Here is a 14,909-nt window from a genome sequence, read left to right as displayed (position 1 = left end):
CTAATGCCATATTATCTTTATATCCTGCATCATTCTAACATTCATACAATTTACAATACTTTTGCAAATAATCCTTAAATTTCTTCCAGTCCTCTTCCACTATCTCTTCTCCCAGGTCTCGGATTCTGCCAGTCATTTCTGCCAGTTCCATGTAGTCTATCAGTTGCATCTGCCATTCTTCCAGGGTGGGCAAATCTTGTGTCTTCCAATATTTTGCGATGAGTATTCTTGCTGCTGTTACTGCATACATAAAGAAAGTTCTGTCCTTCTTTAACACCATTTGGCCAACAATGCCCAGAAGGAAGGCCTCTGGTTTCTTAGGGAAGGTATATTTAAATACCTTTTTCAGTTCATTATAGATCATTTCCCAGAAAGCCTTAATCTTAGGGCACGTCCACCAAAGGTGAAAGAATGTTCCTTCAGTTTCTTTACATTTCCAACACTTATTGTCTGGCAAATGGTATATTTTTGCAAGCTTGACTGGGGTCATGTACCACCTGTATATCATTTTCATAATATTTTCTTTCAGGGCATTACATGCCGTAAATTTCACACCAGTGGTCCATAACCGTTCCCAGTCAGCAAACATAATATTATAGCCAATGTCTTGCGCCCATTTTATCATTGCTGATTTAACCGTTTCATCCTGAGTGTTCCATTTTAACAGCAAGTTATACATTCTTGAAAGTACCTTAGTTTTTCGTTCTAGCAGTTCTGTTTCTAGTTTCGATTTTTCCACCTGGAAGCCTATTTTTTTATCCACCTTAAAGGCCTCCCTAATCTGACCATAATGTAACCAGTCTCGCACTTTGTCCTTTAATTTCTCAAAACTCTGCAATCTCCAAGTGTCTCCATCCTCTTCTACTATCTCCCAATATTTTGGCCAATTGGCCTCCATATTGAGTCTTTTCTGAGCCTTAGCTTCCATTGGTGACAACCACCTTGGGGTCTTACTCTCTAATAAATCTTTATATCTTGTCCAGACATTAAACAGTGTCTTCCTGACTATATGGTTCTTAAATGCTTTATGAGCTTTAACCTTGTCATACCACAGATATGCATGCCACCCAAACACATTGTTAAACCCTTCCAAATCCAAGATGTCAGTGTTTTCGAGAAGTAGCCAATCTTTCAACCAGCAGAAAGCTGCTGATTCATAATACAGTTTCATATCTGGCAGGGCAAACCCCCCTCTTTCTTTAGCATCAGTTAGTATTTTAAATTTTATTCTGGGCTTTTTGCCCTGCCAGACAAACCTAGAAATATCTCTCTGCCACCTCTTGAAACAGTCCATCTTGTCCACAATCTGCAAAGTCTGAAACAAAAACAACATTTTTGGCAATACATTCATCTTTATAGCAGCTATTCGACCCAGCAAGGAAAGCTTCAATTTTGACCAAATTTCTAAATCCTTTTTGATTTCTGACCAGCATTTTTCATAATTGTCTTTAAATAAATTCAGGTTTTTAGCCGTCATATTAACCCCTAAATATTTCACCTTTTTGACCACATTTAACTCTGTCTCCTTCTGAAACCTTTCTTTTTCCAAAGTTGTCAAGTTTTTTCCCAGAACCTTAGTTTTCTGCTTGTTTAATTTGAATCCTGCCACTCGACCAAATTTTTGGATCAGTTCTAACACCCTTTTCGTACTAGATTTTGGCTCCTGTAATGTCAAAACAAGGTCATCTGCAAAAGCCTTAAGTTTGTACTGTTTAGCTCCGACCTGAATTCCTTCAATCAACCGGTCTCCTCTAATCATAGTTCAAGAACACCTCCAGGACCGAGATGAATAGCAATGGGGAAATAGGGCAACCCTGTCGTGTTCCTTTCTCAATTTTAAACTCTTCTGACACCACATTATTAACTATCAATTTTGCCTTTTGTTCTGAATAAATTGCATCTATACCATTTTCAAACCCCCGTCCCACTCCCATCCCTTTAAGATTTTTCTTCATAAAATTCCATGAAATGTTATCAAAGGCCTTCTCCGCATCTATAAAAATCAACACTGCTTTTGTATTAGTATTCATTTGCAATAGTTCCAAAATGTCAATGATGTTCCTTGTATTGTCAGACAAATGTCTACCTGGGAGAAAGCCTGCCTGGTCTTTATGAATCACTCCATTTAACACTCGTTTTAATCTATTAGCCAAAATGTCTGCAAAAATTTTGTAATCCACGTTTAAAAGGGAAATGGGACGGTAGTTCTTGAGTTGTGTCTTTTCAGTTTCAGATTTAGGTATAAGTGTGATGAAAGCTTCTTTCCACGTTTCCGGTGCCTTCTTCCCCTCCATAATCTCATTACATACCTCCTTCTTCCTTTAATACAGTTTTATAGGTAACCCAATTTTATTTCATATTTAATTTTTTCACTGCGACAATTTCTGCTGGCGATGCCCACCAGGGAGTTTTCGGTTCTAGGAGTCTTTTATATTTCTCCCATATTTTATATATAGACTTTCTGACTATATGCCCTAGGAAGCCTTTATGTACTTTGACTTTTTCATCTATTAGATAGGCATGCCATCCAAATCTCGTCTCTACTCTGTCTAAATCCAATACATCCGAGTCATCTAATTTGATCCATTCTTTTAGCCAGGTCAGACCCACCGCATCATGATATAACTCCATGTCTGGGAGACCAAATCCTCCTCTCTCCTTCTTATCTATCATTATTTTGTGTTTTATTCTTGGCTTTTTCCCTGACCATACGAATTTAGCCAAATCTCTTTTCCAGTTATTAAAACATTTATCTCCTCCTAGTATTGAGATACTTTGAAATAAAAACATCATCCTTGGTAATATGTTCATCTTTATTACCGATATTTTCCCTAGTAAGGAAAGATTTAATTTCCCCCATACTTGCAAGTCATTTTTTATTTCATTCCATGTTTTCCCATAGTTCTCATTACTTAAGTCTATAGTGTTTGTTGTTAAATTTATTCCAAGATACCTTATTTTCTTTTTAATTTCCAATCCTGTAATTTATTGTAATTTCACTTTATCTTTTTCTTCCATATTTTTCACTAGTATTTTGCTTTTCCCATAGTTTAATTTGTATCCTGCTAATCTGCCAAATTCGTTTATGCATTCCAATATTCTAGGTGTACATTGTAGGGGATTTTCTGTTGTGATCATAACATCATCTGCAAAGGCTCTTAACTTGTATCTTTTTTCACCAACTGCTATTCCTCTTATTTGGTTGTCCTGCCTTATTTTCTTTAATAGAACCTCTAATACTATTGTAAATAGCATTGGGGATAGGGGGCATCCTTGTCTTGTACCTTTAGATGTTGATGTCTTCTCCAAACTCTCCATTAATAATAATTTTTGCTTTCTGTTGGTCACATATTACATTTATACCTTTTTGGAATTTTTCACCTAGACACAATTCTTTTAATAGTTTTTTCATGTCTATCTTAAAGATATTGTTTAGTTGATGGTACTGTAACCAGTCAGTTCCAGCTTCCCTTATCTCTTCAAAATCTTTTTATTTCAGTTGGTTTTCAACTTCAGTTAAGAGTTCTCTATAAGTCGGCCAATTACTTCTCATATTCAATTTTTTTCAGAGATATTGCTTCCAAGGGGGAAAGCCACCAGTGTGTTTTTTACTCAAACAAATTTTTATACTTCTCCCATACCCTAAAAATTGATTATCTTCCTCTATGATTCTGAGAAGCTCTATGCATCTAGGCCTTTTCGTACCGTAAATATCCATGCTATCCATAATTCATGTCCTTCCAGGTCTAAAATACAGTATCTGTGTTTTCCAATGTAATCCATTCCTGGTTCTAGCAGATATAGGATGCTTAATAATAAAGTTTCAAATCCAGCAGGGCAAAACCTCCTCTCTCTCTCACATCTGTTAATAATTTATTTTTTATCCTTGGTTTCTTCCCTTTCCATATAAACCTAGATATATCTCCTTGCCATTTTTCAAAGCATCCTGTGTTGCCTATTGCTGGGACTGATTGGAATAAAAATAACATTTTTGGCAATACATTCATTTTTATTACTGATATTCTTCCCCAAAATGATAAATCCATTCTTCCCCATATCTCTAAAGCTCTTTTTATTTCTTTCCACTCATTCTTGTAATTGTCTTTAAAAATATTAATATTCTTAGCTGTCAAACAAATCTCTCAGAATTTGACTTTGTTATATATAACTAATTCTGTTTTCTGTTGTAATTCCTTTTGGCCTTGCTCCATTGTGCTTTTTACCAAAAACGTAGTCTTATTCTTGTTTAGTTTAAAGCCTCCGGCCTGCCCGAAGTCCCGTATCTTTTCTACCACATTCGGTGGAGTATTTTTGGGATTCTTTACTGTAATTACAAGGTGAACTGTAGAAGCTTTTAATTTATATGCTTTATTTTCTACTGTTATTCCTGTAATTAATTTCTCCACTTTTTCTCTCTCACCAGGGCCTCTAATACCAAAATAAATAATAATGGTGATAGGGGATATCCTTGTCTTGTCCCCTTTGTTATTTTACACTTTTCTTTTATAACCTTATTAACAATCAGCATAGACTGTTGGTAAAAATAAATTGCATCAATTCCTCTCCCAAATGCTTCCCCAAAATTCATTTTTTCTTTTATCTTTTTCATAAAAGCCCATGAAACATTATCAAAAGCCTTTTCAGCATCAATAAACATTAAGACCGCTTTTTTCTCATTTCTTACTTCCAAATATTCAATAATATCAATTATATTCCTTCATCTGACGTCCTCGTAGAAAGCAGGCCTGCTTGTCATGAATTTTTTCTGCTAAAACACCTTTCATTCTATTGCCCAAGATATGAGCAATACTCTAAATGGACTTCTATCGACTTCCATCCTACAGGAGTGATGGCCAACAACTTGGATAGCTTGAAAAAGAGGATTAGACTGAAAGCAGAGGAAGGCAGAGGGCTCTTGTACTCAAATCCTGCTTGCTGGTTTCCCGCAGGCATTTAGTTGACAACTGTGAGAACAGGATGCTGGACTACGTGGGCCTTTGCCCAAATGAGCAGGCTCTTCTTATATTCTAATACAGGGATCCCCAAACTTGGCCTTCAAGATGTTTTTGGGACTACAACTCCCATCATCTGTAGCTAACAGGACCAGTGTTCAGGGATGATGGGAATTGTAGTCCCAAAACATCTGGAGGGCCAAGTTTGGGGGTGCCTGTTCTAATATATTGCAATATTTTAACAGTTACATGTGGCATAGTAACAAAAAATTTTACTTCTTAGTCATAGGAGAGAGTGCTACTTGAGCCTGTGATCATTTCCTCCCTGCAGAAAGAGAAATACAGAGATGTGTCTAAGAAGCCAATTCCACCATCGATTATAAAATAATGCAGTTTATTAAGTGTGAATGGAGTGATCATGTGTTGTTCTTGCAATTATCTCACCTGCATTCCTAAAACTTTGGAACATAGAGAGGACAATGGAGAAATGAGACAGTGTTAAAATAAGAGAAGGTGCATACTGGGATTGAAATGTGTTCAGTTCCTTTCTTGTCTTTCCTGAAAGTCTTAACAGGATTCTCTTCCCCCTCCCCCACTCCCAAACAGGTGAGGAAGACGATGGCCAGAATTCTATGGAGCCATCTGTGAATTCATTGGGAAGAACAAAGAAACAGTTTAAATGCATGGAATGTGGGATGTTCTTTAGTCACAGTGGAAGACTGAGGACACATCAACGAATTCACACAGGGGAGAAACCATGTAAATGTACTGACTATCGAAAGAGCTTCAGGGACAATGGAACACTTAGAAAACATCAACGAACTCACACAGGGGATAAACCATTTGAATGTATTGAATGTGGAAAGAGCTTCAATGATAGTAGAAACCTTAGACAACATCAACAAACTCACACGGGGGAGACACCATTTAAATGTATTGAATGTGGAAAGTGCTTCAGTCAAAATGGAAAACTTAGAAGACATCAACGAACTCACACAGGGGAGAAACCATTTAAATGTATTGAATGTGGAAAGAGCTTCAGTCAAAATGGAACACTTAGAATACACCAACGAACTCACATAGGGGAGAAACCATTTGAATGTATTGAATGTGGAAAGAGCTTCAGTCGAAATGGAACACTTAGAATACACCAACGAACTCACACAGGGGAGAAACCATTTGAATGTATTGAATGTGGAAAGAGCTTCAGTGGAAGTGGAGACCTTAGAAGACATCAACGAACTCACACGGGGGAGAAACCATTTAAATGTATTGAATGTGGAAATAGCTTCAGTCGATATGGAAACCTTAGAAGACACCAACGAACTCACATGGGGGAGAAACCATTTAAATGTATTGAATGTGGAAAGTGCTTCAGTCAAAATGGAACACTTAGAATACACCAACGAACTCACATAGGGGAGAAACCATTTGAATGTATTGAATGTGGAAAGAGCTTCAGTCGAAATGGAACACTTAGAATACACCAACGAACTCACACAGGGGAGAAACCATTTGAATGTATTGAATGTGGAAAGAGCTTCAGTCGATATGGAAACCTTAGAAGACACCAACGAACTCACATGGGGGAGAAACCATTTGAATGTATTGAATGTGGAAAGAGCTTCAGTGGAAGTGGAGACCTTAGAAGACATCAACGAACTCACACGGGGGAGAAACCATTTGAATGTATTGAATGTGGAAAGTGCTTCAGTCGATATGGAACACTTAGAATACACCAACTAACTCACACGGGGGAGAAACCATTTAAATGTATTGAATGTGGAAAGTGCTTCAGTCAAAATGGAACACTTAGATTGCACCAACGAACTCACACGGGGGAGAAACCATTTAAATGTATTGAATGTGGAAAGAGCTTCAGTCGATATGGAAACCTTAGACAACATCAACAAACTCACACGGGGGAGACACCATTTAAATGTATTGAATGTGGAAAGTGCTTCAGTCAAAATGGAACACTTAGAAGACATCAACGAACTCACACAGGGGAGAAACCATTTGAATGTATTGAATGTGGAAAGAGCTTCAATGATAGTGGAAACCTTAGACAACATCAACAAACTCACACGGGGAGACACCATTTAAATGTATTGAATGTGGAAAGTGCTTCAGTCAAAATGGAAAACTTAGAAGACATCAACGAACTCACACGGGGGAGAAACCATTTAAATGTATTGAAAGGGGGAAGAGCTTCAGTCAAAATGGAACACTTAGAATACACCAACGAACTCACACAGGGGAGAAACCATTTAAATGTATTGAAAGGGGGAAGAGCTTCAGTCAAAATGGAACACTTAGAATACACCAACAAACTCACACGGGGGGAGAAACCATTTAAATGTATTGAATGTGGAAGGAGCTTCAGTCAAAATGGACACTTTAGGAAACATCAACGAACTCACACCGGAGAAGCCATTTAAATGTACTGAATGTGGAAAGAATGTGGAAAGAGCTTCAGTCCATATCGACAACTTATAAGACACCAACTAACACATGGGGAAGAAACCATTTTAATGTATGGCATGTGGAAGGAGCTGCAGCAAAAGTAGAGCACTTAGAATACACCAACTAACTCATACAGGGGAGAAACCATTGGAATGTATTGAATGTGGGAAGAGCTTCAACAGGAAGGATAAACTTACATTACATTGGCGAACTCCCACAGTGGAGAAGCTTAAGTCAATATGGAACCTTAGGAAACATCCGCTGACTCACATGGGGAAAGCCAGATTTATGAAACGTGGAAAGAGCTTCAGAGGGAGTGAAGACCTTACTATCCATAAGAAAATTCACACAGGCGGGAAACCATATAAATGTATGGAGTTTTCCACTCAGGTTTTACCAGATTTCCTGGGAAGTGAAGATTACTGTCAAGTCTTTGGATGTACAGAAAAGAATTTGGCAGTGTTTGTTTTCAATAATAATAATAGCAACAGCAACAATAATAACAATAATTTATGCCACACCCATCTGGCTGGCTTTCCCCTGCGGCAGAGCCACTCTTGGTGGCTTCCAACAAAATATTGAAATACAATAGTCCTTCAGATATTAAAAGCTTCCCTAAACAGGGCAGCCTTCAGATGTCTTTTAAAGCCTGGTGGCTGTTTTTTCCTTTGACATCTGGTGGGAGGGTATTCCACAGGGAGTAACTTCACTTCTCGGAGTGAGGCAACCGCCAGAAGGCTCTTGGTACTGGACCTCCATGTCCAGGCAGAACGATGGGGGTGGAGACTCTCCTCCTGTCACCAGTCTAGCCGCCGCATTCTGGATTAGTTGCAGTTTCGGGACCACTTACACAGGTAGCCCCACGTAGAGCGCATTGCAGTAGTCCAAACAGGAGATAACTGGAGCATACACTACTCTGGCAATACAGTCTAAGGGCAGATAGGGTCTTAGCCTGCGTACCAGATTGAGCTGGTAAACAGCTGCCCTGGACACAGAATTGACCTGCGCTTCCATTGACAGCTGCAAATCCAAAATGACCGCCAGGCTGTGCACCTGGTCCTTTAGGGGCACAGTTACCCCATTCAGGACCAGGGAGTTCTCCACACCTGCCTGCCTCCTGTCTCCCAAAAAAGGACATCTACCTTGTCAGCATTCAACTTTAATATGTTAGCTGCCATCCATCCTCCAACCACCTCCAGACACTCACACAGGACCTTCATCATCTTCACTGGTTCTGATTTGAAAGAGAGGTAGAGCTGGGTATCCGCATACTGATGAACATCCAGCCCAAACCCCCTGATCTCTCCCAGCGGCTTCATGTAGAAATCTGAAAAGCATGGGGAGAGGACGGAACCCTGAGGCACCCCACAAGTGAGAGCTCAGGGGTCTGAACACTCATCCCCCAACACCACTTTCTGAACAAGCCCCAGTGTATAACAGTTCCTCCAGCTCCCAGCCCCTCTAGTTGATCCAGAAGGATGTTATGGCCAATGGTGTCAAAAGCCTCTGAAAGATCCAGCAGATCTAGGAAATTATCGTGTCCAGGTCAGTTTCAGTCCCATGATGAGGCCTGAATCCCAACTGGAAGGGATCCAAATGGTCCACATCTTCCAGGCGTCCCTGGAGTTGTTCAACAACCACCCACTCATGCACCTTGCCAAAGAATGGAAGATTTGAGACTGGGCGATAGTTGGCTGTATTGGCTGGGTCTAAAGATTTTTTTTTAAGAAGCAGTTTAATACAGTGGTGCCTCGGATTACATACGCTTCAGGTTACAGACTTCGCTAACCCAGAAATATTACCTTGGGTTAAGAACTTTGCTTCAGGATGAGAACAGAAATTGTACAGCGGCAGCAGGAGGCCCGATTAGCTAAAGTGGTGCTTCAGGTTAAGAACAGTTTCACGTTAAGAACAGATCTCCAGAACGAATTAAGTTCTTAACCTGAGGTACCACTGTAACTGCCTCTTTCAGTGTGTCTGGGAAGGCTCCCTCACAGAGAGAAGCATTCACCACCCCATGGAGCCCATCGCCCAGCCCTTCCCGGCTAGATTTTATGAGCCAGGATGGGCAAGGATCAAGGAGACAGGTGGTTGGTTTCACTCATCTAAGCAGCCTGTCCACATCCTCGGACATAACAGATTGGAATTGATCCCACGCAACTTTACTAGACAGGACTCTAGCACTCACCAGCCCCTGCCCTGCTCCCACGGGGGAGTCTACCTCTCTTAATCTGAGCGACTTTATTTGCAAAAAACTTTGCAAAATCATTGCAGGAGATCATGTGGCCTGTACCGGGCACCATTGGAGAGATGGTTCCATTAAATTGCAAACCACCTGAAAGAGTCTCCTGCTGCTGTTTTCTGCAGATGCAATAGAGGGGGTGAAGAAGGTTTTCTTCGCCTTCAGTATCGCCATTTGGTAGGCTCAACGTTGAGCTCTAACCCGTGTCCGGTCAGATTCAGAATGAGGTTTCTGCCACTGGCGCTCTACCCATCTCGTTGCCCTCAGATCCTTGGAAAACCATGGGATGGTTGCACTCCATGCAATCGGAGTGGGCTTTTTGGAGCCAGATACTCAATAGCCCTGGTTAACTCCACATTCCAACAGGCCACCAAGGAATCAGCTGAAAGGCCATCAACATGGGATAAAACATCCCCTGCCACTCTCTGGAAACCATTTGGATCCATTAAGTGGTGGTGGCGGACCATCCAAATCGAACCCACATCCCTGCAGAGGGGAAGGGTTGTGGAGAAGTCCAGTTGCACCAGGAAGTGATCTGAACATGGCACTTATTTAGTTTCGCTTTTACTTAGTGTCAGATCACCAACATCCATAGAGGAGAAAAACCAGGTCTAAGGCATTTCTGCGACTATAAGTTGGGCCAAACTTATTTAGGGACAGCCCATGGAGGCCATGCTTTCCACAAAGTCCCAATCGGCCCCTTGTAAGGTTGTGTCGGCGTGAATGTTAAAATCCCCCAGGACAACCAAATTAGGTGTCTCCAGGAGAACATCTGCCACGACCTGAAGCAGCTTGGGCAGGGAATCCTTGGTGCAGCGGGGTGGTCGGTACACCAAAAGGAATCCTGTACTGCCCCTATTGTCCAACTTCAAGAACATTCACTCAGAGAACTGGGTCTTCCCAATAGGACGCCTGGTGCAAATTAATGACTTCCTACAAATCACTGCAAATCACACCCCTCCCCTGCCCACATGACTTGGGTTGCTGTGCGTAAGAGAAACCTGATGGACAAGCAGTGGCAAGGACAGGTCCACCTGCTTCATCCCACCAGGTCTCTGTTAAACATGCCAGGTCAAGTTCTCCATCCACAATCAAGTCATGGATGGCAGTGGTCATATGAATCATTGACCTGGCATTCCATAGCGGCACCTTCGGGTCATGTGGGTCTCCCTTGCTGATTCCAGTATCCATCCAAATGACACCAGACCCGGAGGCAGGGATAGTCCTCAAACTGAAATGGGGGGCCATGCTATTTGGTGACCCTCTTTTTTTCTTTTTTAATTTATACTTCTACATCACACAAACAAGCATTGAATAAAACGAACAAACAATAGAAAACAGAAGAAAATGCAAAAACTAAATTACAAGGATCTAAACATAATATGCAATCAAAAATACAAAACATTATATTCTCTCCAAAAAAGGAAAAAGAACAAAAAACACCAAAAAAGAAAAAGAAAGGGGGGGGGAATGACTTCTAACTAACTCCATGTGGCTCTTTATTCTTCATATCACTGGTTGTCTGTAATGATTAATTTTTTGGAGAATTATTCTAATTACCTGTGAGATTTTTATTCTAAACTAAGCCAAGTATGAATCTGGAAATCGGTTCTCTTCGTATAATTTATAAAGACTTTCCACTCTCTCCTTATTTTCTCATTAGAATAACTTCTTATTAAACCTGTAAGTCTGGCCAATTCAAGATATCCTGACAATTTAAGAACTCTTTCTTCTTTTGTTGGTGTTATGTTACTTTTCCAATTTTTAGCCATTACTATCCTGGCCGCCGTTACTGCATACAAAAATATTCTTTTGCTTTCTTTTGGGATGTCTGTTGTTAATAGGCCCCAAAAAAAATTTCTGGTTTTTTGGGAAAAGTATGTCTTAACATTTTATTTAATTCTTCAGTAATGGTATCTCAAAATTATTTAATTTTAGGGCACGTCCACCACATATGGAAGAAATTCTCTTCTTTAAGTTTGCACCTCCAACACTTTCCACTGGTGTTTTGGTACATTTTAGCCAATTTCGAGGGTTTAAGATACCATCTGTACATCATTTTTTTAAAAAATTATTTTATTGTATAACATGCTGTAAATCTTATGTGGTGTGGTGTGGTGTGGTGTGGTGTGGTGTAGTGGTTAAGAGCGGTAGTCTCGTAATCCGGGGAACCGGGTTCGCGTCTCCGCTCCTCCACATGCAGCTGCTGGGTGACCTTGGGCTAGTCACACTTCTTTGAAGTCTCTCAGCCCCACTCACCTCACAGAGTGTTTGTTGTGGGGGAGGAAGGGAAAGGAGATTGTTAGCCGCTTTGAGACTACTGAAGAGGAGTGAAAGGCGGGATATCAAATCCAAACTCCTCCTCTTCTTCTTTTCTATAAGTTTTCCCATTTTTCTAAATCAATTGAATGACCGATATCTTGTGCCCATTTGACCATGACATCTTTAAACGCTTTGTCTCTTAAGTGCCAATTTAATAATAGTTTATACATTTTGGATAAATTTTTATCATCATTTATAATCATTTTTTTGTCTATTTCGGATAATTTTGTATCAAATCCATTTACATTCTTGTCTTCCTCAAAAATTGCATTTAATTGATGGTATTGAAACCAGCCTATTCCTGTATATCTTATTGTTTCATATTTTTTCATTTGTAATCTATTATTTACTTCCTCTAAAAGATCTTTATACGTCAACCAATTTGAATCCATATTTTTTCTTTTTACTGCCTCTGCCTCCATTGGTGACAACCACCAGAGGGTTTTTGGTTCTAATAATTTTTTGTTCCTTTCCCAAACTTCATATAAGGCTTTCCTAATAATGTGATTTAGGAATCCCTTGTGGATTTTTGCTTTATTATAACCCAGGTAGCCGTGCCACCCCACTATATTATCCCAGCCCTCAATATCCAATAATTTAGTATTCTTCAAGATCATCCATTCCTTGAGCTAAACCAGGCAGGCAACTTCTTTTTTTAAAAAATATATATATATATATATTATTATCAGGCCAATCACATCACATTATCCAAATCACATTAGTTTCAAATTATACAGCCAAATTTTAAATTTTGTTGGGGGTACCCATACATCAAGCTCCGCACGAGTCCAAAACTCCGAACGAGTCCAAACATCACTTATATTACTGCTTTAATTAGACAGTTCTATCCAGTTCAATCCAGATAGTCCTTTATTAATTTCTTTCTCTTCTTGTTGTTATCGTATATTCCTTTCTTTACGATCTCTGATAATTTTCACAAGCAGATTGAAAACAGGCATCCTTTGTGTGGGTTTTGTACTGTCCAAAGATCATATCACTCAGGGACACCCTCTGTTCAGCGCTTCCATAAAAAAAATTAATCTTCGGTCTGTCCTTTACTTTTCTCAGGCTTGCCAAATAAATCAAATGAGTCAGGAGGCTCTGTCAGGTCAAGTTTGCATTCCAACATTCCTTCTCTTTTGAATAATCCTGATTCTCCTCCCCCTGTCCTTCTTTCTCCGGCAAGCCTGTCTTGGCGAGACGCCATTTTTTAACTGCGTCATGAAAATTTTCCTCTTTCTCACCGTTCACCAATCCTCTCTCCTGTTATAATCCATCCCACACAGTTCTTGAATTCCTGCTTGTGATTAATAAAAACGCAACAATCTTATTTCTATCTGGGGTGAAGGGTTATTAATATCACATCGTGCAAAGAAAAAAAAGTTTTTTCCTCCACACACACCCCCCCCCTTCATTCCAAACATACAGTCTCCTAGTGGTGATTCATCAGAAGATTTACTTATCCATCTGTCACTCCTGGTCACAGAGATCCATTAATCAGCACTCTTATCTCTCGAACATTACTTGATATATGTGCTTCAGCTTCATTCCAATCGTATGTTTCCAATTATAATTCCGAGCTGAAGCTAACCAGCACGCGCTAATTGGAATCGGCGTCAGGAAGATCTGACTTCACCGAGGGCTCGTGCCAAGTGTTCGGCAGCCCCATCTCTCGGATCAGGGGGTGCATTGTGAACACCGCTGGCAAGGCAGTGCCCCCCGTCTCCTGGGGGGGTAGGAAGACTGCATACTTCCCATAGCAGCCCCTTATTTACCTCGTATGGGCCAGAGAGATGTTATTGTCGGCCATCTTCCAACGCGCCACCTGGTGGCCCCCAGGCAGACAACTTCATAGTAGATCCTAAAATCTGGCATTCCAAACCCTCCTTTGTTTTTGGTTACTGTTAATAGTTTAAATTTAATTCTGGTGTTTTTTTTTGCCCTGCCAAATGTATTTCGCCAAATACCTGTGCCATTCCTTAAAACAATTTAAGCCATTAAGAACCGGAATTGATTGAAAAAGGAACAGCATTTTTGGTAAAACTACCATCTTGATTGTAGAAATTCTTCCCCACAACGTGAGTTTTAATTTACTCCAGATTTCTAAGTCTTTCCTAATTTTGCTCCATACCTTAATATAATTGTCTTTCTATAAATTAATGTTTTTCATGGTTATCCAAATTCCTAAATACTTTGCTCTGTAATTTTAAGTCTATTTCTAACTTTACTTTTTCTTGTATATCTAATTATTTTACCAGGAGTTTTGTTTTTTCTTTATTAATTTTGAATCGTGATAATTGTCCAAACGCCTTTCTTTTTCCTTTCCTTTCCTTTTATTATAATAATTTTTATTGATTTTCTTTCTTACAACAAATATTCATCACCATCACTAAATATTCCTATATCTCATCATAGTCTTTCAATTTTAACTTTCCTTCTTGTTCTATTAGTAATTCTCTGTATGTTGGCCGTATTCCTTCCATTGTTGATGTGTTAAGTGATAGTGCTTCAATGGGTGATAGCCACCATGGAGTTTGGGGTTCCAATAATTTTTTGTATTTTCCTCATACCTTTATTAAAAACTTATTATTGTATTATGGAGTCCTTTGTGTACTTTTGTTTTCCCATACCACAAATATGCATGCCAACCAAATCTGTTGTCATGTCCTTCCAGTTCTATTGCCTCTTCTTTCTCCAATTTAATCCAATCTCGAATCCGAGTAAGACAAGCTGCTTCATAGTAAATTTTGAGATCTGGAAGGGAAAAGCCTCCCCTTTCTTTTAAGTCTGAGTTTTGTATTTTATTCTTGGCCTTGTTTTTTCCAACATTACTACAATAATAATAATAATAATAATAATAATAATAATAATAATAATAAATAATAGTAATAATAACAACAATAATTTATTATTTGTACCCCGCCCAT

The 14,909-nt window shown here is 39.5% G+C and overlaps 1 protein-coding gene across 6 annotated transcripts in view; it reads left to right on the top strand.

The window, feature by feature from the left end:
• LOC308469543 (uncharacterized protein) overlaps positions 1-14,576 on the top strand; it is a 54,084-nt gene extending 39,508 nt beyond the window's left edge. For 5 of the 6 annotated variants that reach the window (XM_080992155.1, XM_080992157.1, XM_080992154.1 and 2 more), the window contains one exon: positions 5,559-14,576. In XM_080992155.1, coding sequence (XP_080848281.1) covers positions 5,559-7,393 — 1,835 coding nt within the window. In that variant the 3' untranslated portion in view covers positions 7,394-14,576. The remainder of the gene's footprint in view (positions 1-5,558) is intronic. The other variant, XR_013982119.1, reaches the window with a different exon arrangement.
• The last annotated feature ends 333 nt before the right edge of the window (positions 14,577-14,909 follow it).

Source organism: Podarcis pityusensis, assembly GCF_964106645.2.
Source record: "Podarcis pityusensis genome assembly, chromosome: 2".
NCBI lineage: Eukaryota > Metazoa > Chordata > Lepidosauria > Squamata > Lacertidae > Podarcis > Podarcis pityusensis.
The sequence above is the reverse complement of the archived record's forward strand: the minus strand, read 5'-3'. Positions and strand labels throughout refer to the sequence as shown.